Source organism: Haliotis asinina, chromosome 15, assembly GCF_037392515.1.
Source record: "Haliotis asinina isolate JCU_RB_2024 chromosome 15, JCU_Hal_asi_v2, whole genome shotgun sequence".
NCBI lineage: Eukaryota > Metazoa > Mollusca > Gastropoda > Lepetellida > Haliotidae > Haliotis > Haliotis asinina.
The window spans coordinates 13,043,005-13,070,480 of record NC_090294.1 but is presented as its reverse complement, the minus strand read 5'-3'; the positions used below and the strand labels follow the sequence as shown (position 1 = coordinate 13,070,480).

The following is a 27,476-nucleotide window of genomic DNA, read 5'->3' as shown; positions in this document are numbered from 1 at the left end:
GGCTGGTTGATTGAGAGACAAAAGATCTTTCCTGCTGTAGACACCATATGGCTGAGATTGATTAACAGTCATTGTGATCTGGGTGCTGTGGGCTTGGGGAAAGATTGATAGCCAAGGCCAGGTTGTCAATATTTCCATACACAGTAATGTGAAAAACATCAAATAACTCCACATATTGACAGACTGAAATTTCACACAAATGATCCTGGTGATGTTAGTGAAATCTCTGACAATTCTGATCAGTGTAGCAGGTATATATCCACAAGAATATCAATAAAATAGGAGGAGCTACTGATTGCAGCTGCCTAGCGCGACCAGCTTCCTCCTAAACTTGTTTAGTAGACATTATTGACAATTAAACACTTCCTACAGCACAAGGGGCATCTGTGTCCATGGACACAATTTGTCTTGTTTCAGGTTAAAAACCTGACAAACTGGTAAGAGTAATTACATTCATTTTAACAAAACTGAAAAGTATCAGACTACCAACCACACTACCAATGTGATGACACAAAATACTGTCATCCTTGGATCAGTCAGAAGTATCAACCCCTTCCATGAATATTCTAAAGGCATATTTTCAACACTAGGATCCTGTGCCATTCCTGGTGCAGTCTATTTCCTTTTTGTATGATCCACCCAGGTTTCTTTCCCTGTGTGTGAAGCCCATTTCTATTCTCATCATCACTATCACAATTATACTATCAAACACTCGCCAGAGAAATTTATGCTGGTCCTGTGGTCCAAGGGTTATAAACATTAATCAGGACCACTGGTGGCCAGTGAATGTTGCATCGATAGTCAAGTAAATGTTCTACAGACAGGACCACTAATTATTGTCCACTGGTCTAGTGGGAAAGTTTGAAAGTATTTTTGTCCCTGCTCTCTGTACTAAATGCTGTCACAGGATTGTGAATCAGATTTTGTAAACATGTATCAAAGACCTCTTGACAGACATGCTCCACAAAACAAATTGGACAGTCATTTGTTTTTGCGAGTAAGACACTTTATTCAAACTTTACAGAATACTTGCAATAAAGAACAGTATAAAGGTTTTCATAACAAGATCTTATGTACAGTTGACTAGAAACTAGAAAATCAAATCTTTAACAAAGTGACTTCATGATTTTGGTTCTTGATGAAGGCACAGGTGGTTCAAATTTTATTTCTTGCATAATAATGTACTGGGAAACAATCACATCATATTGAAACTTATGGCAGTGGATGCAACTGTCTGTTCTAAACAATACTACAAAACGTAAGAAGCTTAAATTATTGAAACAAACAAATCTCCATAAAAGTTTGTTATTTTAACACCTTAGTTACCAATCTGAGTCTTCAAACTTTCCTTGTATATGGAGTATTATTTGTATGAACTAAGGGAGAAACCATACTTTAATTTCAGCTGCACATGTATAACAAATTTAAAAGAAATAAATGATAGTTAGGCAAAAACTGATGATAGCAAGCTCTGCTAAGTCGTCACTAAAAATAATTTAATTATAATTAGGGTAAAATATATACATAAAAAATACACGTTACTGGCGATGAGTTCAAATGCTTGTCAGTCATCAATGGGACCCAACTCATGACAGATGACAATATATGAAAGCACATATTGGTCCCTGTATATGACAATGACAAGAAGGAACAGTCAGTGTTTTATCCTAGTGTTGTTGGAGAAGCCAGAGGCGATGTCAGCTGTGAAGGCCCGGAATCGATACTCCAGCTCTTCTCGGCGTGCAAGAAGCTCCTGATGCAGTTCATCAGCCTGGAGAAGGAAGGAAGAAAATATTATACACCTGAACTTGAAGTGAAATGCATAGGGTACCATTCTTGATGTCTCCAGGGTATACGTTCCAGTAAGTCTCCACTTTACCCTGATAATTTTATTGTATCCCTTTGCTGGCTCCTCATTCTCACAGTAGCCACTGTTGCAGCCAAGCTTGCCTATGTCAACATTGTGGTTGCAGGTGTGAAGGTTTGTTCGCAGTGCAACTCAGATTTGGGGGAAATCATACAAATTGATAGGTCCGAAACTTTAAAAAATAAATATGCAAGAACCTTCTACCTCATTCAGACAACCTCTGCATGGGTTGTGTTGCCAAGTTTAATCGGTTAGATAATTTAAAAAGCGAATGTGAGTTGTGATAGTTACACTTGGCTTCCCAGCATAGACATCTGACTGGGTGTAAAGCCAACCAAGGGAGGTCATAAATTCATCGGGCTGAGCTGTAGATGCATCCAGGTTATAGTGGAGATTCATGAGAACATAAGCCCTGGAGATATTGAAGATGCAGTACAACATATAGTGTCACAAACAGAACTGATTCAGGCAGGGAAGAAAGAATCTGAAATAAAAGAAATGTAAGCACCTGATGACCTGAAAACAACTTTTTATCTATCATAGTCTCATTCAGTTATTAAATATCATTTCCTTTGAACACTGAGATATCCAATATTTTGTACCTGAAAGGTAAATAGGCCCAACAACCATACTGTACTGCTGAGATAAAGGAATGAGTATTAAGTATGAATTATGACATACACTCATTCAATCTGATTCACACTCTGTTTATCTAGAAAACTTATATATGACTTAAGTGGGACTTACGATAATAGTCTTTAGAAATCAAAAGCATCGCCCCTCAAAATAGAGGCAACTCCCCGGGATTGGCCTGTATAACAAACTCAGTACATAGACATACACACAAACTTTTATGCCACCATAATAGAGTATGTAAATTATATTAATATCATTTAATACACAGTGAAGATCATTATGTATATTTTACACTGAGACAAATCTTTAGAACTCCTTCAAAACACTATCTTTTGAAATCTCCAACAAAAAATGTATCTAATGCTTAGTTCTTGAAAGTTTAAACAAGCACTTTTTCACCAAAAGCCTTAGTTAAAATGTTAAAAAAGATGGCTTCCCATGGGTCATGCAAGCAGGATAGGAGAATGGGCAGCGACAGTAACTTCGGGTTGTTTGCTGCAGTAGACAGACACTATAAAATAGACAGCATTTAGAATTCTACTCGCCGGGATTATTCTATGGAGATATGTCACTATGACCACCGCTAACAGCCATGTCATGCGGACCTGTAGCTCATCTAGACATAGAGTGAGTGAGTGAGTTTAGTTTTACGCTGCACTTAGCAATATCACAGCTATATGGCGGCGGTCTGTAAATAATCCAGTCAGGACCAGACAATCCAGAGATCAACAACATGAGCATCGATCTGCGCAATTGGGAACCGATGACATGTGTCAACCAAGTCAGCAAGCCTGACCACCCGATCCCATTAGTCGCCTCTTACGACAAGCATAGTCGCCTTTTATGGCAAGCATGGGTTGCTGAAGGCCTATTCTACCCCGGGACTACACATATAAGTAAAGAGAATTATTCGAAACTGTTAAACAAGGAGAAAAAATACCTACAGATTTGCTTTTCGGAAAATATAGGGAATGTATGTATTATGGTAATTGATATTTTCAACAAAGCAGATTTTCCTGTTTTGTTTTTTTCTTAAAATTCAGTTGTACTCGTTTGTATGACACCATTCTGTAAAGAATCAGGTCAGGATCAGAAAACCGAGTGAATGATATTTTGAACATCGATCCATATTACTGGAGCATATCACACCCAGGCCATTCACACTGACCACCACATCCTCTGGTTGTTTTCATGGCCAGCATGGTTTCTGGGGACTAACTGTAACCCGGAATCCTCAATGAGGCATCTTGCCAATATTGCTTATTACCTTTGGTTATCTTTGGATGGATTTGGCTTTGCTTGGTTGTTTATCTACACAAATGGGATACAGTGAGTCTGACCACCTAATCCCTTTAGTTTCCCTGAATCACAAGCATGGGTTGCTAAAGACCAGTTCCAATCCAGGTCATCAGGGTTCTTTGATTCGAGGTTTCAGAGTACATATGGAATACAGGAGGATGATAGAAGGAACTGCCGAGACATAAACTCACACGAACCTTTGGTTCAGGTAAGGTAACATACAGGTAAAAGGGAAATCTAACATTCATCTAACAAACACTATAATCAGCAGCTACAAACAGTATCTCCATGACAACAGTTACTGGTAACTATGTTATGGGAAAACAACTGACGCAAACATTCATACCGGGATGTGCTTAATTCTGTGAAAGTTGACTGACGCTTCTTAGAAGAATAAATGTTTAAATATTTGTAGAGCATGAATACATGTAAGTATACTATGGATCTGTAATACTTCAGAACTACTCAGTGGGATGAAGTCTATATATTAATCCTACTGATGAAGTTTAAGCAGGAATTCCAAATTTACACCTGGGTTGAGGGTCTGTCGCTAGTCTATGCATAACAAGACTTGGAAAGAAATGAAAAGGGCATTCGTAACAAAAAATTACCACTTGGAGTTCTGAGTTTTGCTAACTCTGAAAATGAGAAAGAATAAGTTTAAAATATATAAATCACAAAACACTAACATCACATCCCTAGAGGCAAAACAACTTGTTTTCACAAAATTATCACTTACCTTAGAGAACAGCCTGTACACAACATTCTACCTCTAAACACTGACAGCACTGGTACTTATTATTGACTATTCACAGCAAACCAACATATTATTCCTAACTAGCTGACATGCTACTCCAAAAAAGTTAAGTATCATCTAATTTGGGCATACCGTGTATTACTATAATCAAAGACATAAATACTGACTATATAATTATGTCTTTGATATAATTACTTGATCTTGGACATAAAACAATCAGGGTCCTTAACTGTTCTAGGAGAGCCCAAGAAACGCCATGGGTATTTTCCCATTCTTTGTTTCTACCCACTTCAGAAGAATGGACTTGAAACAACATGTCACAGAGTTGTGAGAATCTGAACAAAAGTCTGTCTTAAATGGGCTCTCCTAAAACAGTTAAGGATGTTTTATGTCCAAGATGATTAAGTAATTATATCAAAGACAATATATATATGTAATGGGATGAAGCTTATGGGATCAAGAAAATTTGACAGACAGATGCAACAGTTGTGAATTCTCCTGAACCCATTCTTTGTTTCCACCCACTTCAGAAGAATGGACTTGATTATGCAATTTTCATCACTATCCAAACATTGCAAAATAAATATGGGCTATAATTTCATACTAAACCATCACATCTTAGGTATGGGGGATGTAAAGTCTCCACACTGTCAATATCAGTAATCACAACAAACAGTAAGTTTATGAAGTTAATAAAACTACATTGGCACAGTTGGTCTCCAAGCTTCCAATCGTGTTATGGGTACATGCCTAGTTGGGGTATTTGACACTGGGTAAACCACACATCCCACCACCGGTCTCGACACTTGGACACGACACTACATCTTACCCTGCTGGATAGGTGGGAGGGTTATACGTATCCGCAGATGGTTATCATCTCCAAAAGAAAATAATTACTTATAACACATGCTTACAGAAATGTTAAGAGTTGTGGACACACCCATCCAGGAAGTAGGTAGGGCGTTGATCATTTTGTATTTCGTTTAACAAAACAGTAAAAATAAAACCCATTCCATCTTTATGACAGCAGCCTGTAAATCGTCATGTCTGGATTAGACAGTCATGTGACGGATATTGCAAGCAATGATCCAGGCTGTCTGTGTATGATGACACACTACAGAACCAGTCTGACTATCGGTCCATTGGGCTACACATCTTTGTGGCTAGATGTGGAATATATCCTGGGCTTATGTAGGAGTTTTTGCCCCTTTCAATAAAGAATTGTCAAATTTGAAACACATCAGAACTCTCCACTGAACATCTCTAACAAACTCCCTTCCAACATATTCTGTGAAGGATATGAAAATGAACGGTATATAACACAAAACCGTGATGTCTCAAGCTAGAGAAACTGCAGGTTTCCTAATGAAAATACACATGGCGTTCATTTCTCAAGGACATCACAGGGATATTAGAATCTTGAGAACTGGGAAAAGCTGCAAATATCCTTCTTTTAGGTTAAAAGACATGAGATAACTGATTAATTTATTTTCTTGTTCTTTTGACCAGTCAGTCTTTTGTATGTTCATTAGACCATAGTTGTTTTGTAAAAGGATTACTGAAGTCTTCTTACACAAACATTAGTCTAAATCTTCAAAACATGTCATCACTACATATAATTCCCTTGATAATTGTGTAATTCTAAAACTGATGTCCATATGAACAGTTCACAAGCTGCATATATTCTATGCAAATACTGCAGAAATCTGCTCCAAAAGAACTAGACCCAAATGATAAGAGAAAGGCTTGTAAGCAAGTGACATCCTATCTGAGTCTATCAAAACAAACTTCTTCTAATTTAATAAAATGTCATTAAAAAGCAAAAACCTAACAATGCTTATCGCAACTACAATAAAAAATAAACATGACATACCGCCACCTTGCAAGTATGTCCCCATGAAATGTTAGTGGTCTACATAACATAATATTTAATTGTATTTATACCATCTATAGTGGCAAGTCTATTCCCTTTAATATATTAGAGTTACATTATAAAAATCCAATATAAAATTATGTGTGTAAGACCTCCATCCACCAATCCCAACAAGGAACACTCACCTTTATCATGACTCACAGCATCAGCTGACATATAACAACATGGCATATATTATACAAAGCTATTTCTATGACCCAAAACTTGGTTTGTCTTTTAGTTCTTCTAGCACTATGGTCAGCAATATTCCAGCTATATTATACGTGTTGGTCTATAAATATTTGACCCTGGACCAGACAGTCCTCTGATTGATATCAAATCATTCATGTATACATTTAGGGCTACGATAACAGCAAACATGTCAACAAGCCTAAGCCCCTGATTCAGTTGCTATGATAACCATGGGCTGCTGTGGACCAGTTCTGAACTAAGCCAGAACATAAGAATATTATCTAAAATTTAATAACCTGAGAGGCTTCAAACTATAGCATTCGAAATTTGGTCAGGTCATGGGGCTCTTGAAGATGGCTTGTGTTTGGATCAAAGGACCCTCCATATTTTACCTTGTTATCATGTGGTAATAACAAATAAGCCTTGACTTTTATGAATGATATTTTAAGGTTTTGCTAGTTGCTCAAAACATGTTTCTTCTGGTAGTTCACTTTAGGATGTATTTGCTGTTTCTGAACAGAGTACACTTTATACCTGCATGACTGACGAGGTGAAGAAACCATTCATGAATATATGAAAATGGTTCTTTATATATCCTGAAATATGTGCAGCATTAGACAAGCTGGTCATAAAAATAACCCAGAACTTATGAATTACGAAGCTTTCATTATGTTAGGGTTGGCAAATACGTACACAAATAAATAAAAGCATGTTGGCTAGATTGCGAACTAGCTATATGTCTAGAAGGCTGAACAAATCATGGTTGCAGCTACTTAACCTATAAACATAAAACAGAATCCCTGCAAAGGAAGCACACAGCACAAAGCAATGCTGTATGCTGACATGAAAAAAACACTGACATCTACAGGCAGACTAGCTTCAACATTATACCAAAATGATAGGCCAAATATTCACTGTGAATTTCCGAAATATCATTGTTCTTGATTGAACAGAGCTATTTCTTCAAACTTTACAAAATGTTTATGATAGCAATTTAATATTTTATTGTGATTTTCATCTCTAACAAAAGCCAATTGAAATTCATGCAATCACTGGAAATAGTGTGAGAATACTGCTGAAATTGCAAGCTTCAGTATCAAGGTTTATCTTTTCAACTACGCTAAAATAGCATAAAGGCAGTGAGAAAGTGATGATCTCACAAGAACTTGACATGATATTGCAGGTGCAGTGCATGTGGCAAAACTTTTGAGTCACGTGGCAGGCAGTGAAAGTAATGTGAATTACTTGTGGCATCATTCAACCCACACAACAACAAAGAGAAAATTGTGTGGCAGTACTGAGATTGACAACAGTCATGTGACAATGATGAGACAACATGAAAATACCAGGATTCATGATAACACTGAGGGTGTTACGGCGATTGACATGACATTACTGAGAGACATGTGGCAATATTAAAACTTACGAGACAATACTGTTGCTCACACATATACACACCTTTGACTGAAGCACAAAATAAGAGTGCCTATAAGTATGCAACTCTACAGCTATTTATAATTTGCACATTGTGAACTATAAACGTAAACTGTGTAACTAACTGTCATAAACAATATATCATCCACTGAAAAAACACATAATCTTTGTGATTTACCAACTGAAATATACATAAATGATGACCTTTCGATGAAGATTCCTAATATATTGTTTCTATTTTTTTCAAATAGTATTCCTGACTGTAAAGTGTTTTGTTGGCAATTACCAGAGGAATGGAATGGAGTCGGGGGGAGTGGAGGTAAAGTGGGTGGAATGGAGAGGTGTGGAATAGATGGAGAGGTGTGAAGTAGGTGGAGCAGAGTTCAGTGGTGTGGAGAGGAGAGAAACAGAGTGTAGTGTAGTGTAGTGTAGTGTAGTGTAGTGTAGTGTAGTGTAGTGTAGTGTAGTGTAGTGTAGTGTAGTGTAGTGTAGTGTAGTGTAGTGTAGTGTAGTGTAGTGTAGTGTAGTGTAGTGTAGTGTAGTGTAGTGTAGTGTAGTGAGTAGAGCAGTGTGGAGAGGATCCGAGACTGTGATGTGGAAAGCACAGTGTCATGCGCTGTGGGGAGCGTGGAGTTCGGTAATGGTGGGTCACAGGGTGTAACAAGTTTGCAGCAGTAAGTTGTGATTTGGTGTAGAGTGCAAGGTGTGTGTTGTGAGGTCAAAGAGTGTATTGAGATATTGAGAGTGTTCAGCTGCAGGGTGTGCTGTGGTGAAATGGTGTTGTAGATATATAACAAAAGTCTGTAAATCACATTTCACAGGGGTTGACACTTAACAACTCAATTCTGTACTGAAGGCCACTGCACTTGCACCACAATACTGACAGCACATTGCTGGACATGACGCCCTCTATATTAGCCATCCATTAAAACCTCAAGTGGAATCAGCACCATCCCAATGGTCGAAGTTTGCTTCACAGACATTGAGAATAACGTTGGAGGGCACAATTTAACCTTGTCATTTGTAATTGCAATGTTTCACTAAAGAAAAGGGCTTGTAAATACTTCAGGTTTCACTGCAACAGTTTATGTAAGACGAAATCTAGTGAAAATACAATCTATGAAACGACATGTTTCTCAAGTAGACTCAAAAGGCTTGGGCACAGACAGCTAGACTACCACAGCTAATGACATGACCACCACAAGTCAGTCAAATTCTACAAGAAGCTCAAAAACATATACACGGTTCTTACTGGCAAACGATGACATAAATTTGTAAGACACTGAAACCAGAGTCATCATTTTTATCCCATCATTTCTCTGTCTCAAAGGAAACAATTTATTCCTCAACTCTGATCTTCAGAAACAACCAAAAACACACTTTGTGACTTTAGATCAAAGGTAGTGGTATGACAATCAACATTCCTTCTTTAAGAGCATATAGTTCAGAAACTCTGTGTCTGTGTCATTAGTTTGCTCAGTATTTCAATGCTGTCTGTACTATACACAAAAGACAATGCTGCACACTGCATGACCATTACTGCGGAACATCTGCTGATGCCACATGCACGAACACTGAAGACAATGTTCCTCTCACAGCTGGAGAACGCCAACTCATCTGCAACATACTGTCCTAATTTGTTGGTGTAGCAATTTAGAACTGTGAATACTAACATACATATCTGAATACTATTTTCCATTTTATCATGTTGTGAGCTTCATGTAGGAGGAATGACGCATAAGACAGTCATCACTTTGCTGAGTGAGCGGGTTTAGTTCTAAGCCGTTTTTAGCAACATTCCAGTAACATCATAATGGAGGACATCAGAAATGGACCCACGTGGGGAATCAAACCCAGGCCCTTGAAGTAATGAGCAAACACCTTAACATCTAGGCTACACCATTGTCGCTCAAATGAAACCCACAAGCACAGTGCTAAAAACTTACAATAATATTTAAAGAAAATCTGGAAATTCAATCTACTGCATCCTGAAATGTCCAAGGGAGGCAACTTTGCAAATTGACGCCTTGTTCCAATCTTTCCCTAAACCAATTACTACTGTGTGATACCACAACAGAGACTGAAAGTAGGTTGCAGATGGGCTGAGTCTACTGCCAGCATGTGTGAGGACAGAGACAAGGCATGAGTGAGCGGGTTAGTGAGTGACATTGAGTAGCCACCTGATGTCCACAGCTTCAGCTCCTGGTACCGGTTCATCAAATCTTTCTGTAGGGCCTTTACCTGGTCCACAAAACATGCAGCATATATGTACATGCAGGTAAAACAAACAAGACATTCTTGGTTAATGAATCATGCATTTAGTGCTTGTATTACATATGCATCCGTAAACATGAATCAATAATATCATACATATCAAGTTCTTCACATACACACTGACACTTTAGCCTTGAGTTTGTTTTAAATTCATGGAACTAAAAAATGTCCAAGATGCTTTCAGTTTGGCTAAACAAGTTTCCTTTTCCTTGACCTTATTTGTTAGTTTTGGATATAACAGACTGAAGTACCGGTGTGTTAAGAATAGAGGTTAAAGTATTCTAACACATGAATGTCAAACAGTACAAGAAATATGTTTTGTACTTGCAACGCAGACATAAACGTACATGTAATAAAAACTTTGTGTTAATCTGCTGTATACCTCTCTTTGTGCTGACCAAACCCTATGCTGTGTGCCGACTTAAACTGTCAATGTGCTGAACTCAAATCTCTGTGTGCTGATCTCACCCCTTTCTGTGGTGAACTCACCCCTTTCTGTATGTGCTGACCTCATCACTTTCTTTGTGGACCACAGCCCTTCCGTGGTGAACTCATCCCTGTGTGTGGACCGCATGTGTTTCTGTGCTGACCTCACCTCTCTGTGTGGACTATATCCCATTCTATGTTGAATTCACCCCTTTCTGTATGTGCTGACCCACTTTCTGTGGTGAGCTCTCCCCTTTCTTCATGGACCTCATCCCGTCCCATGGTGAAATCACCCTTCTGTGTGCTCACCTCAACCCTTTTTATGCAGACCACATTCCTTTCTGTGGTGAACTCTCCCCTCTGTGTGCTCACCTCACCCTTTCTGTGTGGACAATGCCCCTTTCTATGGTGAACTGATCCTTTCTGTGTGGACCATGTCCCTTTCTGTGGTGAAGTCATCCCTCTGTGGGTTGACCTCATCCTCTGTACTGATCTCACCCCTCTGTGTGGACCACATCCCTTTCTGTGCTGAGCTCACCCCTCTGTTTGCTGACCTCACCTCTCTGTGTGGACCATATTCCTGTGTGTGGACCACTTGTCTTTCTGTGCTGACCTCACCCCGGTTTGGACAACATCCCTTTCTATGCTGAACTCACCCCTCTGTGTGCTGACCTCACCATTTCTATGTGGGCCATATCCCTTTCTGTGCTGACCTCAACCCTCTGTGTGCCAACCTTGCCCTTTAATGTGTGGACCACATTCCTTTCTGTGCTGAACTTACCCCTCTGTGAGCTCACCTCACCTCTCTCCTGGTGCTGATCAAACTCCTCTCCCATATACTGAGCAGCCCTTTTACTTGTGCTGATCATGTCCTTGTCTGTGTATTTACCTCACGCTGGCCTTTGTGTGCAGATCACACAACTCTCTATGTGCAGATCACACAACTCTCAATGTGCAGATCACACAACTCTCTATGTGCATATCACACAACTTGCTATGTGCATATCACACAATTCTCTATATGCTAACCACACCCATCGCTCTCTGTGCTGACCACACCCCTTCCCCTGTCTACTGACCACAGCTAATTCCCTCTTTGCTGCCTCCATCTCTTCCTGAGGGGTACCCTTGGGTCGTTTCCTCCGGTCCACCATGTTGGATGTGTGATCCTTGATTCGTTTCTCCAGCTCACGTATCCTTGCCGCTCTGAAGGGACACAAAAAATGCCAGCTGTGTTTAACCCTGCCCTTAGCAAACAATATTTCCAGGGTAAGGATTCCCTAAATACCCAATACTTCTTAGAAAGTAACATATCTCCAATCACACTTTCCCAGTAAGATGCTAATTCTAGAACTTTATGGGTCTAATTCCATTTGTACTATACTGAAAATGTGTAATCCCAAATATAACATACACATTCTTGCTTACACAAAGTGCCACCTGCATGTCAAAAGCAGTAACTGAGCAAGGTGATTCTGGCGATCTTCTGGTCATCATTTCCGAAAAAAATTCTCTCTGCTACACAATTGGGCAAAAGAAAAATGAGATAATATCACTTACGAGCTATAACATGGGATTGCCAACAAGTTGTCATAAGCTTTAACTGGTCGCAAGCTGATAAGGTAAACAAAGATGGCAGGAAGTAGGCAATGGTTAAATTGTTGTGTGTATGTAGGTGTGAGTATGCGTATTGCTCGAATAACCATGATAAACTTACTTCTCCTCCTCCACCCTTTGCCTGGTGGCAGGGGATATTGCACGTCGGATACGTTCATGAGCTGTCTTCACATCCTGCTGGAAAACACAACAGAAATGTTTTCAATATATCATAAAGTATCATGGTATATGTGTTTATATACAGATTGGTGTACAGAGTAAAGGAATTTGTGTCTGAAAATAATCGAGTCTGGACCTGACAATCCAGTGATCAACAGCATGAGCATCGATCAGCACAACTGGGAATCAAAGACGTGTCAACCAAATCAGAAACTTGCCTTTTCTGGCAAACATGGGTTACTGAAGACCTATTCTATCTCAAATCTTCACAGGCCTATTTGAAAGAGAAACATTTATGATTCTTTGCAGAGCCTCAGATAAGATTTAGTTCATATCTCTACTGTACCTACTTTATTTTTGGAGAGGGTATTATGAAATGTTGAGTGGGTATTTCATATTCTGTTACCCACTGCTTTCAAATATGTGGGTATTTCAGTGATCATACTTAAGTATATGTCACTGTGTAAGTTTACTAAGCAGGTATGTACTGCCTTATGTCAGACCTAAATACAATCACAAAACATAATGGAGATGATTTCATAACAAAATTACATGAAATTGTAAGTTTTTGACAGTACAACACTAGTACTGTACTAACAGTATAGCTTGATAAATATCAGTGTCTTTTTCATCATGCAAGCCGTTTTCATAAACATAGTCCATACGTATATATGCTTTAAAGTTGTTGCATATATCAGTCTAAGTAAACTTATCCTTAGTACTTTTCGTTACACTCCACTACAGAGTCTCACAAAACCTTATGGGAGGTCGAATCACGTAACCTTTGCGATTGACCAATCAGAACACAGCTTACCAAATTGTGAAAATGGACATTCGCACATACCTTTAGAACTTTATAACTCGAAAAGGTTCGTACCTGAATGATTCCGAATGCTATTCATAATGTCCCGATAAACCATGAAGGAATAAAAATACGTGGCAATTTTTTCTATTTGTAACATGTCATAATAACAGCGTATGAAATAGTGTCTGCCCAGTGGTCCGTTGCTTACTAGTTTCATGGCGGGCTTACAACTTTATTTTATAGCCGGCCCTGTGGGTCAATACATTTTCCAAGGGTATGTATTGGACCATGTCATTGACTACGGGGCACATTTTGAAAATAGTTTACGATTGTGGTAGCTAGATGATGTCAATACAGTTCATGATCAGTTTTAAACTGTAACTTCCACAGATCAACCTACCCATTTATGTAACACTAAATGTGACTGGTCTAGAGAATGCTTTCAGCCAATGAATAATGTCGTTTTTTTCTGCTTTTCTGAATCAGATGGCAGTGACACTAAACGAATCAACAGTGACCACCAAGCTATAATTTTATTAAATTTGCTTTTGCACATGTTTATGTTTACCTCACTACAAGAAATTCAATAATTACTTTATTCTAACACCATATCTCAATTTCCTATTTTTAATACAGGGCTGGTTACATGTTAACAGGGTTGGCAACATTTTTAGTTATCAGGCCTGTGGGCTTCCTGGCCTTTTTAAGGAGTTTCATACACTGATAATAACCCCTTAGCATTTCCTCTGTTTTACATAATCGGAAAATTATTGTTATAAGAGTCATGATTGGTCGAAATCGTGCATGTAACCCAAAACAGGCAATCATATTACAGTAATGGATACGGTTCTCACAAAACGAAAACATATTGATTTGGACGAAAGTTCTGGGAAAAATCACGCTGTTCTGAATGTGCTACGCAAAAAAATCACCATCTATACATATATTTTGGAACGTAGTGGATGTATTGTGCTAGGTTATAAACTAATAATTTGCACATCACCTATTAACCCAAAACCATTGTTTTCTTGAAATATTCAGGATCTCACGAATGGGCCCAAACTAGAGCCAAACTGTTCTGTTAGCACTGCATGCAAATTGGAAACTAAATAGTATGAGAGCAAATAACTGAAAAACATGCCCACTTTAAAATAATGTTCAGACTGAAATTGATAATCTGACACGTTTTTCAGACTAAGTTCATTTGAATGGTCTTTGTCTAAAAATCCAGCAGTTCTCAGGAAGACACACACTGGAAGTAACTGCAAAAAACAGTCCCTTTATTCCCTCAATATTTCATAATTTATTGACAAATCTTGTGCTTTCTAGCCAGGGGGCAGTGGGGTAGCCTATTGGTTAAAACGGTCGCTCATCACATCGAAGACCCAATTAGTTACGCATTGTGAATACAATATGTGAAGCACATTTCTGGTGTCAACCACCATGATATTGGTGGATTATATTGCTAAAACCAGCGTAAAACCAAACTCACTCTTCTGGCCAGTGGACCTCATCTCTTACCTTGATTCTCTCCTCGTTGGACATCATCTTGAGTTGCTCCTTGTCAAAGCCATAAGGAGCCTGTGTTGCAGGGTCCATAAAATCTGTCAATACAAAATGATTGTCTCCATAACAAAATGTCATTGCTGTCTACTGACATGTCTCCCTAATTTCACACATTAATACAGCAATATGGTTTTGAAACTTAAACTTTCATACATATCCATGATGACAATTAAGAATGGGACAGCCATTAACTGTAATCTTTCTGTTACGTTTTAGGACCATTAAATATTGCAACTGACTCATTGTTTGATCTTACAGCTTAATGAATTAGCATCAATATTTCTACTGCTATTTGTAAGAAGCTGCGGAAAGTGGAGGTGTATGCAGAACTTTTGAAAAATAAAAGCAGACTCTTCATTGTCATGTGAGACCCAACACTAATCTGAGTCCTAGGTGTACAAGTAAAATGTGAATTTCTAGCTTCAATGTGAGAAATTTGAAAGAAAACAGACTTTGGATTGGATATACTATCCAATTTCAGTAATCTATCCAACAACGCAGAATTCTGTTTTCAGGTTTCCAAAGTCTGTCAAAATACTTTCCAAAGCATATTGTGGAGTGGAAGTTGGTAAGCAGTGTATTAGTTCTCCAATATACACTGACCAGCAAGATGTTACCAGGAACACTACATCTGAGGATTCAAGTTAATTTTTTATTCTGTTGTCACAGACAGCTCTTACTATTCAATCAAATATTGCCATTCAAGTGAGTGACACTGCATGGCAAATACACATTGCAAGATTCTTAAATAGGGTACAATCATTGGTTGACATAAATATGTCAAACATAGATGTAGAAGGATATATGAAATACTTTGTGGATAAATAATTTTCATTTAACTGACATTTGAGAACAGACAGTCCCCTTGTCTGGATGAAATGTCAAATGAAATAGATACTGTATCAAAGACTGTAAAAAATAAACTTCACATGAGGTGACTATGTTTGAAAAAAAAAAGGATTCCACAAAATAATTTTCTTTAAACAGCTGGAACAGAAGTCCAGTTTCATTTTAACGCATGTAGATATATTGTACTTACCTTTGGTTCCTTTTTGCAGACTCTCAAAGTATTTTTTTTGTTTTAGCTTCTTTGTTTCTTCTCTCCAGTCTTTCAACATCTGTTCATCTCTGAAATTTAACACACATTATCATTTTCACAGAAAACTCAGTCAGCTACTAAATGGAATATTCAGCCATTTGATAATGGCAGACAGTGTGTAATGAAAGAAGACATGCGACAGCAAAACACAGTTTTAACAAAGTGAACATAAGGATTTGATGGACAGCATGGAGAATGAGTTACATTGAACATAATTATAGTGATAACAAGGTACTTAGAAATAAACCAACTGTGATCTGGATCATGGATCTTTATCATATTTACAGAGAAAAACACATAGTACGACTGCAAAGGAAGAATAATTAGAGTAAAATTCAAACAAACATGCATCTTGGTAGCTATGAAATGTAAATGAGGGGTGCCTCAAGCTGATAGACTTACACTTAGTCTCTGAATACAAATATATTTCATGGAAAACAATTAATTCCTTTTAAACTGAAAAGGAGACCCTGTGAGATCGGAGATTCCTGAACTGAGGTATCTTGACTTGCTTCATGTAAGGTTTTAGCATTGCAGAAAGGGCTGCGTAGGGGAAATAAAGTGGTAATGGACTGCAGGGCTCTATTCAAGAGATGTTAATCTACTTGCACCAAGTGCAACCTATGATAAAAACCTAGTTGCACCAGTTTGCACTGCTTCTGTTGCAATATGTAGATTTAATTATTTACAGGTTTAATTATGAAGTATACTTTCTTTAAAAATGACTCAGACTAGGTTGCATTTTGTAACATTGGGTTGCACCTGTGCAAGTAAAAAAGCATTAAATCGAGTCCTGGACTGTGAGACAATCTAGCAAGCTGGGTCTTTAACACCACCCACTCTCTCATAGCTGAGGCAATCATCTTCAAAAATTGGTCTTCTGATGAGACGATCTACTCACTTTCTCCTTTGTAGGATGGCGTCCTGTTTTTCTTTGAGTTCACGTATCTTAGCAGCCTTCCTCTCTTCAGCCATGCGCAGATCTACGTACTCTGGAACAGGTGGTTCAGGGTACTGGTTCACCTTCCATGACATCACGCTTGAACCAGACTTTCTCCTGAACAAGGTAAAGGTACAATCTTATGGTCAATACATCTGACCAACTGTTGCCATGAGCACAGACCAGGAAATGACTGAATAAAACTAATTTTCATGGCTACAATGTCATTCATCTGCAATAAGTATGTGATCATATTTACTTGTGGGCATAAATAGTTTGAATGTATGATGTACTTTGGGTAAAATTTTTCACAAATCAAGCAATAATGGCAGCAGATAAAGCAGATCTTAGTGATGAGAAAAGTTTATAAAGTTGAACAAATAGAAACTTCACTTGATTCAGGCAGCTGCAGAGTCACAGTAACAGATTTCATAGATGTTACTAAGGTACAGACTAACTCAACTTTGAAGCTCTCTGAGTGCTAACATAGTCATAAGGGCCATGCATTAACATTAACTTACAACTGACTTAGCGCTAAGAGAGCTTTGAGAATATAGGCACTGAAGACATTTCCAAAAATGAACAAGATTTGAACTAAGTTCAATGATTCCATTACAGTAATATCATACTTTTTGGTAGCTCCTTCCCTACTCAATTCATAATTAGGTTGATGAGCTGATGATACTAAGCTGCTGCTTAGCTGACCAGATGTTCAAACCTCATTAGTAAGTTCAACCCACCAGTTTTGTGTCAACTCAATACACCTTCATTTGTCCTAAAACTCATGAATATCTCCTTTCCCATATATTCACCCAAAACTCATCAAGAATGCAATCTGTTGAAAACAGTTGAGCCTACTTGACAGACTTGAGTATGGACTGTTATCAACTGAGATGCACAGACAGAAGCAAAGTTTAATCTGACTGATTCCTAAACTAACAGACTGGTTTTACAACACTACAACCCTGTCCTCCAACCCCCTACACCTAGGAACCTCTAGCACCACCCCTACCCCATACACAAGCCATTTCACCCACATCTCTCCACCCACTAATTCCCACCTGTCCCCCTGTGCATGACCTTGAATCCTCTTTGGTGACACCAGTAAGCTCTTGGAGCTCCTCTTGCGGTGAAGGTGATTCCTTATTGCAGCACTGACCAGTTGATGAGAGAGTTAGCAGAAACAAGCACAGAGCTCAAACAATAATCATCAGATGTGAAAGGATAGCAGTGGTTAAAAGTCATTAGGCATATTGAAAATAATGTGGTTCAGGTTATACTTATTCACAAAACAACCCATGAAGAGTCAAGAATAAATGTTCCTCAGCAACATATGCCTGTCAGAACAGTGATTGAGTGGGTATGGTTTTAAATTGTTTTGAGCAATATTCCAGTAACATGAAGTGAGCTCAACACAATGTACATATGTGTGAAAACGAACCCGTGTTTTCAGCATGACGAGTAGGATGCTTTAACCACAAGGCTTACTGTCTTGACTATTGCAGTGATATCAACATGGTGCTCACCATGATAGAACTGATATATTTACAGATAGCTATGATATATATTACTAAGAACACCATCCACAAAACCTTTCACAAAAATTGCGAGGTACAAGAATTTTTCTGATATTTGTAAAATTTGCGCATTGGTTGGATATTCTCATGCATCCCTATTGTTTCTCACAGCATAAACCCTCAAAAAGATGTGCTGTCAGGAAATCAGAACCGCATTATTTGTTTTAGACCAGATCAAGAATGTGACAGAAAGAAGTGATCGTATTACTATCCTTAAAACAGGATCATGCAAGTAATAACAATTATCATTGGTAAGACAGGATGCAGGACATACAAGCAAATTCATGTATACTTTCATGTGAGAGAGAGAGAGAGAGAAAGTGAGTGAGTGAGTGAGCATGAATCAATCATGTGCATGTCATCTTTTAAGACAAGCATGGCTTCAGAGACCAATTGTAACCAGGATCTTCACACGTCTGTTCATCTGTGTCAACCTACCTTTCCAACTTGCCTGAAGCTCCGACTTTCTTCAACTTCTCTAAATGCTGTTGTTTCATCTCTGTGTAACTGACTGGTCTGTGCAGCTCTGCTGAGTGAGGGACCAGGCCGCCTATGTCGGGGTTGGACCCTGCTGATTTGTGATGGTGTTTTGAGCGTGCACGCTGTCGCATGCGTGCAATCTCTCCAAGTGACCCGTCCCACTCATCATCACTGGAACTGTCCTCTTTGCTCAAGAGTATTGAATCTGGGGAGTCAGCAGAGATCATTAGATGTTCATTCGTGAGTAATTTAAAATCCTTTATCTTACACCAATACAGTTTATATCAACATGCATATCTTTTGCCAGTTTTTTCCTGGTATCTTCAAAACTTTGCTCATTCCCAGCAATCAATTGTACTGTTTTCAATTTCAGACTTTTCCAGTTGATATTATCCTGATATCTCTGAACATCAAATCTTCAAAGATTAGGATCCTCCATGTATTATGGATGTCACACCATTAACAAGTTAACTTTCTACAAACCTCCATTTGTAAACTTTGCAGACTTGGCCTCTAACATTTCAGTCAAGAACCTCAGCACTTCAACTGTCCCCTTTTCAAGGACCTCAAGGGGAGGGAACTCCAGTGGGTTGTTTGTAATGTTGAGGCCATTCAAAGTACTCACAAAACCTAGTTGAAACAGAATAATATTCACTAAGCATATTTCAAAAAAGAGATCAAATGGTTAAGCAAATTACCTATTCTAGTATGCATTACACACCACAAATACAAGCTATAGTTCATCATCACTGTTAAAATGAACCTTAAGCAAACAGATAAATAATTGTTTGGTACAGACAAGACACAAATGTTTGCTCAGTTTCCAGATGTAGCTGGATGAAATACTGGTTTAGCAAAAAATAAAAATAGAAAATTGACAAGATATTAAAGTGATCAAATAAAAATGTCTGCCTTGTCAAAAAATAAAAAGCAAAAGAAATTAATGAGATGTTAAAGAATTATTTCCCTCTCTGCATGCTGCTCATATCAGAACTGCATGAACTTTCTTTTGGTAAAACAACTTGGTTGACAGATGTACTCAGGAAAAACATGTAAACTTTATGCCACATTTGTGAGATATCATCAGAAGATCAAGTCACGACAAAACAACTGTCTGTGTATTTCAATTCTTACAAGCTGTGGCAATGACTTTAAAGATCTGTGTATGCATCTCACCTAGCTCTAAGGGCAATGTGCGGAGATTGTTGCCCTCCAGTAACAGGTTGCGCAGGTGCTGATGTTTGCCAATACTGGATGACGGAAGGCGAGAGAGATAGTTCCGTCTGAGGTCCAGCCATTTCAGGTTTGTCAGGCAACTGAAGAAGTCTTCAGGGAGATAGGCTAATTCGTTACCTTCTAGGTACAGGTACTGCAATGGAAGGGTTGGGTCATATCCAGTCACCATCTAGTTATGTGATAACATAAACTCTCTTTTGACCATCACCTAGGTCACAGCAAAGATCCTTCTGAACTCCTTCAGTTCAAATCATGTGATCATTTTCAGTAGCAAACACAGGCAGTATTATGGAAAATGAAATCGTGCAGTATTTGTTAAGACTATTCACAACTTCAGATGCTTGCTGCTGCTACAGATTACATTTAAGGTTACATAAGAAACAGGTCTCATTTGGGGCGAATTTTCGCCAGTCAATGAAAGGGTTAAAAGGAGGTCAAGATTGTTCAAGCAGCTTGTTCAAGTCTATGGGCAGTTGCTTCATAATGGTAAATTCCTTTCCAGACTACACTTCATAATTTTACAAAAAAATATGCATGGATGGAATTTGTATTTTAGTGTACCTCCCACTGGCTAAGACTACTGTGATCATGGTGATCTGAAGATCCATGAATATTCTAAGTCTCAGATGCAAACAAAAAATTACAGTTAACATTAAACAAATATCAAATGGTGATGAACGATGCAACCTTTTGACACAAAACCCAAAGATGACCATGACATTTGACACATCTACCACTAAATTTCAAGGGTTAGGATCTGTTGATATCATGTGAACATACAGTTCTGTGTCTGTGTATGTAACCATGATCCTTAAAGTACAATGATATAACCATGTTTTAAAAACAGCATATAGTCTGACTTTCAATATCAGGGGAAAAGCTTATTTTCTATCCTGTGACCTTGAACTTTGACCTTATAGGCAGTCACACTGGCACTTCAAAAGAAAGTATGACACAACTTTATTGCACAATACTTCTGCAAAGGTGGCCTGACATTTCATATTGTACTATTTCTGAAGGAACAGGCATATTTAACGTTCCATGCCTGTAGCACCACCCATGTCACAGAAAATGACTGAGATATAAACAGGTTTTATGGAAACATGAATGTGACCTTGACCCGTTACTTGTTTTTTTTACCAATGTTTTCTTAGTTAAACTGGCAATATCCTTGTGAAACTATATAGCCAGCTTATAATAAGTGTGGTCAGAGTTTTGAACAAAAATAACCATTAAGCATTTATGTGGTAATTTTCTGTCCTGATCTTTTCATGACACAATGGGAAAGAATTCCCAAGTGCATAAGTCCATGAAAGAAAATATCTAATGTCAGTAATATTTGTAAGGTGAGTTTCAGAAAAACCTGAAAGTATTCCTGTTTCAAGGGGCTGCTAGATAGCTCAGTTTGCATGGATTATAAAATGTTTAGCAAATGCAATGATAAATCCAAAGGTCAAACCAATTTCCAGACTTCAGTTTGTCTACAGATAGGTTTTCCAATGAGGCTGATTTGGTGAAAAAACATAAAATTTATGCTTGAACCAATTAAAAAACTGTGACGATAGTATCAGTAAAAACAAGCAGTTTAACGCAGAGCTATATTGGCGGAGTGGTTGTGAGGTTTTATGCTAGATGAAGAAAATCAGACGATGGGCAGACAAGGCATGTCATAAACCCACTGCATTTTCAGTTGATTAACATGGGTAAGCTGACAAGAACAAAACTGCAAAACAATATTACTTTCAATAAGCCATTAAACACTATGGTCAGGACAGTGAAAACATAAAATACATGACTACTTTTACCGCCAGTTAAAAACGGCATAAAAAAATGGGAAAAAACAACACCTGATCACAGACAAAGATTGTACTCTTTTGTGCCTGTTATGTTACAGTTCTTAAAAAGGAGTGAGTGAGTTTAGTTCTACGCCGCAATCAGCAATATTCCAGCATTAAGGCGACTGTCTGTAAATAATCGAGTCTGGACCAAACAATATAGTGATCAACAACATAAGCATCAATCTGCGCAGTTGGGAACCGATGACGTGTTAACGAAGTCAGCGAGTCTGGTCACCCGATCCCGTTAGTGGCCTCTTACGACAAGCATAGTCCCCTTTTATGGCAAGCATGGGTTGCTGAAGGCCTATTCTACACTGGGACTTTCATGGGAGTTTTTTCATTTCAATACTTTTTTACAATGTTTTTGAAATACTGGAACAAAGTCAGGATGAACAAAACATAAACATCTATATAATTACCTTTCACAAATGTGAAAAAATAGGTAAGCAGATCCTAAATTGCGATTGATAAAAAAGCAAATACTTATCTGTCCCTCAAGGCTATATAACTTACAGTAAACATGTGATTTGACAGTTGGTTTCAACACGCCAGTAAAGTTATAAATTTTTGTTAAGTAGAACATTTGCAGTTAACTGATACCAAAAATGAAATCCTGAGCCACTACTCCAGAAAAAAAGATGTCCCTGTTTTATCAAACAGAAAATCAATGCCTGTAATTGAGGCTGGAACATTTTAAAAACACAACTGATGCCATGTTCCAAGATTATTATAGGGTATTACAAATAAGACACACAAGTTGATTAAGGAAGACATTCGTATTCTTGAAGCCTGCTTCCTGTCACTGTCGCAGTCAGGAAAACAGTAACAGACAACAATTCCAGGACAAGGCAGGACAATGTACGTCTCCACTATGCCTCGAACAATCCTAGCAAGGGACAACCCTAATCATGGATACACTCTATATTGCAAGTATTGACAAAACTGTCACACTGATTGTTATTAATAGAGATACAGGGTGCCAATGACAGGAATTTAGTCCAAGTTGGTCTGATCAGTTGCACTGACAATGACGATAAATCACTTTGCATATGTATGTTTCCTGGACAAGGAGGAATTATAACACTAAGTATTGATCATTCACACACAAACAATGAATGACAATGACCATATTTGTCAAAGTGGAAGACAGATGTACATTTTAAACATACTGGAAACTCATTACAAACTCAAAGGGACTACTAATTCTAATTTGTTAGCACCATAGTTCATTGCATGTGTTTTGGCTAAAATAACGGTAAATGGACAGTAAAACACTTCCTTACATCTGTATGAAAGATCATTGGTTTACACTTGTCATCATATCTTAACGGTGTAGATCAATGTTCTGAATTGTTCATGTTGTTGATCATTATATTGTCTGGTCTTCACCAGACTATTTACACAAAATTACAGACAGCTGCCATATACTATAGCTGGTATATTGCTGAATGCAGTCTTAAACAACAAACTAACCAAATCATAATAAGCCTGTGTGGTATAAACATAGCTTACTGTTGTGATGTTTAATAAATGTAGTCGATAACTTAGCCATTAATCCAAACTCCAGTAAAATTCTATTTGTTTTAGTATGCCCAGCTAATAAGAAATATGATTATTCAAAACACTACTGAAAATGACAGCCAATGACACTATAGCCATAGGCCAGTTAAAAGTTCAAATTTACCACTTAATGAAATTCTAGTTATCGTCAATGATAACGAATATTATGGCTTTATTAGGGTGATTGTTATTTCAGTGAAAACTGGAACTTGTAAAGAGGACTGCAATACTTCACTTTAAGTGCTTAGTTTTAAACTACTGAAACCAATTTTGGTCATCCACAGCTTTTTTTTCTCTGTTTCTAATCTCCAAACAGGTGGTGATGAGGGGCAGGCAGGTGAAAAAATAAAAAAAATAAAATAAGATACCCCGCCCCCAAAACATTTCCCATCTTCTTGGTAACAGAAAATGACCCTACCACAGTAGCCAGACTATAAACAGACACTTTTGTTACTGTGAGAATCCTTTCTTCTCAGTTTTAGACAGTTCATAACATATCATTAAACATAATGAAACTACACTTGACTCAAAATCAAATAAGTTATGCTACAAACTAGTCATATTTGGATTAGAATACAAAAACACAGTCAGATCTTCAAAACTGCCTCTTTGCTTAATTTTTGAGAGATTTATCACTTGTTGAAGGTTTTTTTTGGCCACAGGTCACCGACTGTCATCAACTGGTAGCACATTTGTTGCAGTTCCACAGTTTGTTTAATTTCCAAGTGCAATACGAACTGTGGATTCAAAAAGATCATCCATTTAGATGCTTGAGAGACTTTTCAAAATATTACATATATAAATATATATTTAAAGTTGACTTTTAAGATACATTTTTTGCTTGACTGGGCTAAAAGTATTTAGACATTTCATAAAAAAATAAACTTTGTTTTGATTCTGTAAGAAGGAAAATTTGGGTAGGTCGGGAGATGAGAAACACAGAAGCAAATATGGACAGCCTTACATGGGATATATACAATGTAGTCAATTATCCATCTATATTAAACTTGAACAGAGATCCCAATAAGATTTAGCTCATGAGGTACTGTACACCCTGTATTTTCTAGGAGTTCGTGTTATGAATGTATTGTGGGTATTTAATTTTCTGTAAGCCACTGCTTCCAAATATGAGGGTATTTCAGTTATTTTACTCACCTAAGTATATGTCAGTAAGTTAATTTACTTAGCAGGTAAGTACTGTCTTGTGTCATTAAATCTGATGTAATGGAAATAATTTTATGAAAAAATCACTCATCCTGTACTGACAGTACAACGCTAGTCCAAACTAACAGTACAGCTGGATAGCCTGGATAGCAATTTTTTTCATTATGCAAGCTATTTTTATAAACATACTCTGTACGCAAAGTTTTTAACAGTTTGCTTATCTAATATTTCAAATGCATAATTGATACGAAACAATCATTTCCAATGTGTAATTGTACAATGTTCTACGCACATTTTACATGCAAATGCAGCTAAGCTAGGCCTCTGCTTGAACATGTTAGTGGAATTGTTATATGGAAACATTTTTTGACAAATCTTGAGCGAGTGAGTATGATTTTCCACCACTTTCATAAAAATAAATCAATACGTCTGCAACATCAATTATCACACCGATGGACAACAGTAATGGGCTTTACAGATAGTACCCATGTGGTGAATTGAAATTGAGTCTTTGGCGTGGTGAGCAAACACTTTAACTACTCCTTCTTGTTGAAAGAATACTTACTGATAGCCTAAGTAAGTGTTGTGGTGACGATTGCTAACATGCTCAGGTAGTATCATTAATCTTTTATTCATCTATACTGAGGTGTCTTGAGAGGTTCTGATCAAAACTTGCATGTTAAATACAACACTAGTACACATGGTCGTCATGGCGGTTCGATATTGTGTTCAGAATAATCTTTACAAATTTCTTTGTTAATAATTTGGAAACAAATAAATCCATAATCCTGGAAATAAATCCCACTCGTTTAAGTTTCAATAGGGTTTGTATCTCCTAAATTACACTACAGCTTTCCACAAGTTAAAATTTGTAAACATTTAGATCAAGTGCCACTTGATAAAGAAATCCGTTTTGTCCGAATGTCATTTTGGGTTGACATGTTATCTGATTGGTTCAGTTAATGATTATTATAGATCTACCTCCAGGCCTTTCAGTTCTAATACTTCCTCAGGTAGATGCAAAAGTCCCTTGTTGCTCAGATCTAAAGTGTTAGCACCGAGAGCTTCTACTTGTCTTATAATCTGTAGCACTTCCTCCTCTTGTTGTCGCGTTTTGGCAAGTGCTCGAACACTCGGAGAATCATCCCTCGACTCCAGATCTATGTCAAGTTGTTGAAGTTCACTACACGGTGATTCAGCACCCGATTCAGACATTTGGTCTGATTCGGCGCTCTTCTGCAAATTAGTCATGACAGCTATAAAATTATGCTGTAACTGTCCATATTCTCAGTTGATGCATGATGTCCGATTCCCTCTCAAAGGCATCTCACACATTGCACCTCGTCCAAAATGGCGGAAAAGCTGTGCTGTAACTATGGCGACGACGAGTTTATATACTATTCTAAACACAACTGCTTAAATGTATAAAGTTATATCGGGGTGTTGTCAAATGGGCTGAGGTCAAAAGTAAACAAAGCCAAAATCAAAAGTCAAAAAGGTCGAAAAAGGGCCGAAAAATAAAAAAAATTAATAAATCACACACTGAAATAGTGTATATAGTGTTTAGTTTGTTGTTAATATATATTAAATGGAATATGAACAGCCAGAAAAGGGGCTAGAGGTACTAAGTGGCTTGTAACAACAGTGGGTTAGGGATAACACCTGGTGACTTAAGGCACTCAGTAGAGATACCATCAACACCAGGTGACTTGTTGTTTTGGCTTCTGCCCATTTCAAATGTAACCTCAGGGTAGGTCCTTGAAGGTCCGGGGTAGAATAGGCCTTCAGCAACCCATGCTTGCCACAAAAGGCGACTATTCTTGTCGTAAGAGGCGACAAACGGGATCAGGTGGTCAGGGTCGCTGACTTGGTTGACACATGTCATCGGTTCCCAGTTGCGTAGATCGATGCTCATACTGTTGATAATTGGATTGTCCAGACTCGATTATTTTTACAGACAGCAGCCATACAGCTGGAATATTACTGAGTACGGAGTAAAACTAAACTCATTCAATCACTTCAAACAGAGATGCGTTTCGTCCGATACAGCCACGCAGTAGAGCCAAGCAAACCTGTTTGAAGCTGGTAAGAGCCCAGGTGATTAGTACTTCCTGTTGAAAGATCCTAATAACAAGTAATAATAAGTAATATAAGTAACTGTTAACGAACTGTTAATTGAACTTCCTTAATTGTAGATTGAAGATGTTAACGAATCGAATTGATTCTTGCAATTGATGAGATCAATTAACCTTGTTATGGGTGAAAAAGGCTGCAACACAAGTCCTGTTCAAGTCTACTAAGTCCATACTTGGGATGTCACCTATAAACTATGAATCTGCCATCAAATGCAAAGACATGCCGGAATAAACCTAAATTTTAGTGGCTCTGATACTTTAATCACAATCAATCACTCTGCACTTCAGCATACTCTACTCTGCTTTCAGATATCGTATATCAACCTTGTTAATTGTATATACTCAGCAAGCAGTAATGTTTATATTTCCATATTTTAAACTGTTGTATTGCTTGCTTGATAACGGCCTTAGTACCTTCGTCGAAACGTCGCACTCATTGCAATATAGAAGTTGACTATCCATAGATCTTGGTTTTTCCTTCATCTTTACAACTTCTAAAATGC

At 37.8% G+C, this 27,476-nt stretch overlaps 1 protein-coding gene across 4 annotated transcripts; it reads right to left on the bottom strand.

Annotated features, from left to right (window-relative positions):
* Positions 1–984: 984 nt before the first annotated feature.
* On the bottom strand, positions 985–26,221 carry LOC137265555 (leucine-rich repeat-containing protein 27-like). 4 transcript variants are annotated; one of them, XM_067800975.1, is made up of 15 exons: positions 25,820–26,209; positions 20,217–20,409; positions 19,524–19,670; positions 18,999–19,245; positions 18,045–18,137; positions 16,945–17,100; positions 15,984–16,072; positions 14,900–14,982; positions 12,515–12,591; positions 11,877–12,003; positions 10,278–10,338; positions 5,389–5,436; positions 4,414–4,440; positions 2,615–2,678; positions 985–1,771 (listed from the first exon to the last, which is right to left on the bottom strand). In XM_067800975.1, exons 1-14 carry the CDS (start codon positions 26,087–26,089, stop codon positions 2,626–2,628), a joined length of 1,671 nt encoding a protein of 556 aa, XP_067657076.1. In that variant the 5' UTR covers positions 26,090–26,209; the 3' UTR covers positions 985–1,771; positions 2,615–2,625. The 4 variants fall into 4 exon arrangements, with proteins under 4 accessions (XP_067657076.1, XP_067657075.1, XP_067657074.1 ...); XM_067800974.1 differs by lacking the exons at positions 2,615–2,678; positions 4,414–4,440; positions 5,389–5,436; positions 18,045–18,137 and having other exon boundaries at positions 25,820–26,221; XM_067800972.1 differs by lacking the exons at positions 985–1,771; positions 2,615–2,678; positions 4,414–4,440; positions 5,389–5,436; positions 18,045–18,137 and adding an exon at positions 6,460–6,641 and having other exon boundaries at positions 25,820–26,213.
* Between the last annotated feature and the right edge of the window lie 1,255 nt (positions 26,222–27,476).

Coding starts and splice junctions, on each gene's coding strand:
- LOC137265555 (XM_067800975.1), bottom strand. CDS start 26,089: ATGACTAATTTGCAGAAGAGCGCCGAATCAGACCAAATGTCTGAATCG. Junction 19,246..19,523: donor TGCAAAGTTTACAAATGGAG/GTTTGTAGAAAG, acceptor CTGACTCCCCAG/ATTCAATACTCTTGAGCAAA. Junction 4,441..5,388: donor CCTCCCACCTATCCAGCAGG/GTAAGATGTAGT, acceptor TCTCATTTTCAG/AGTTAGCAAAACTCAGAACT.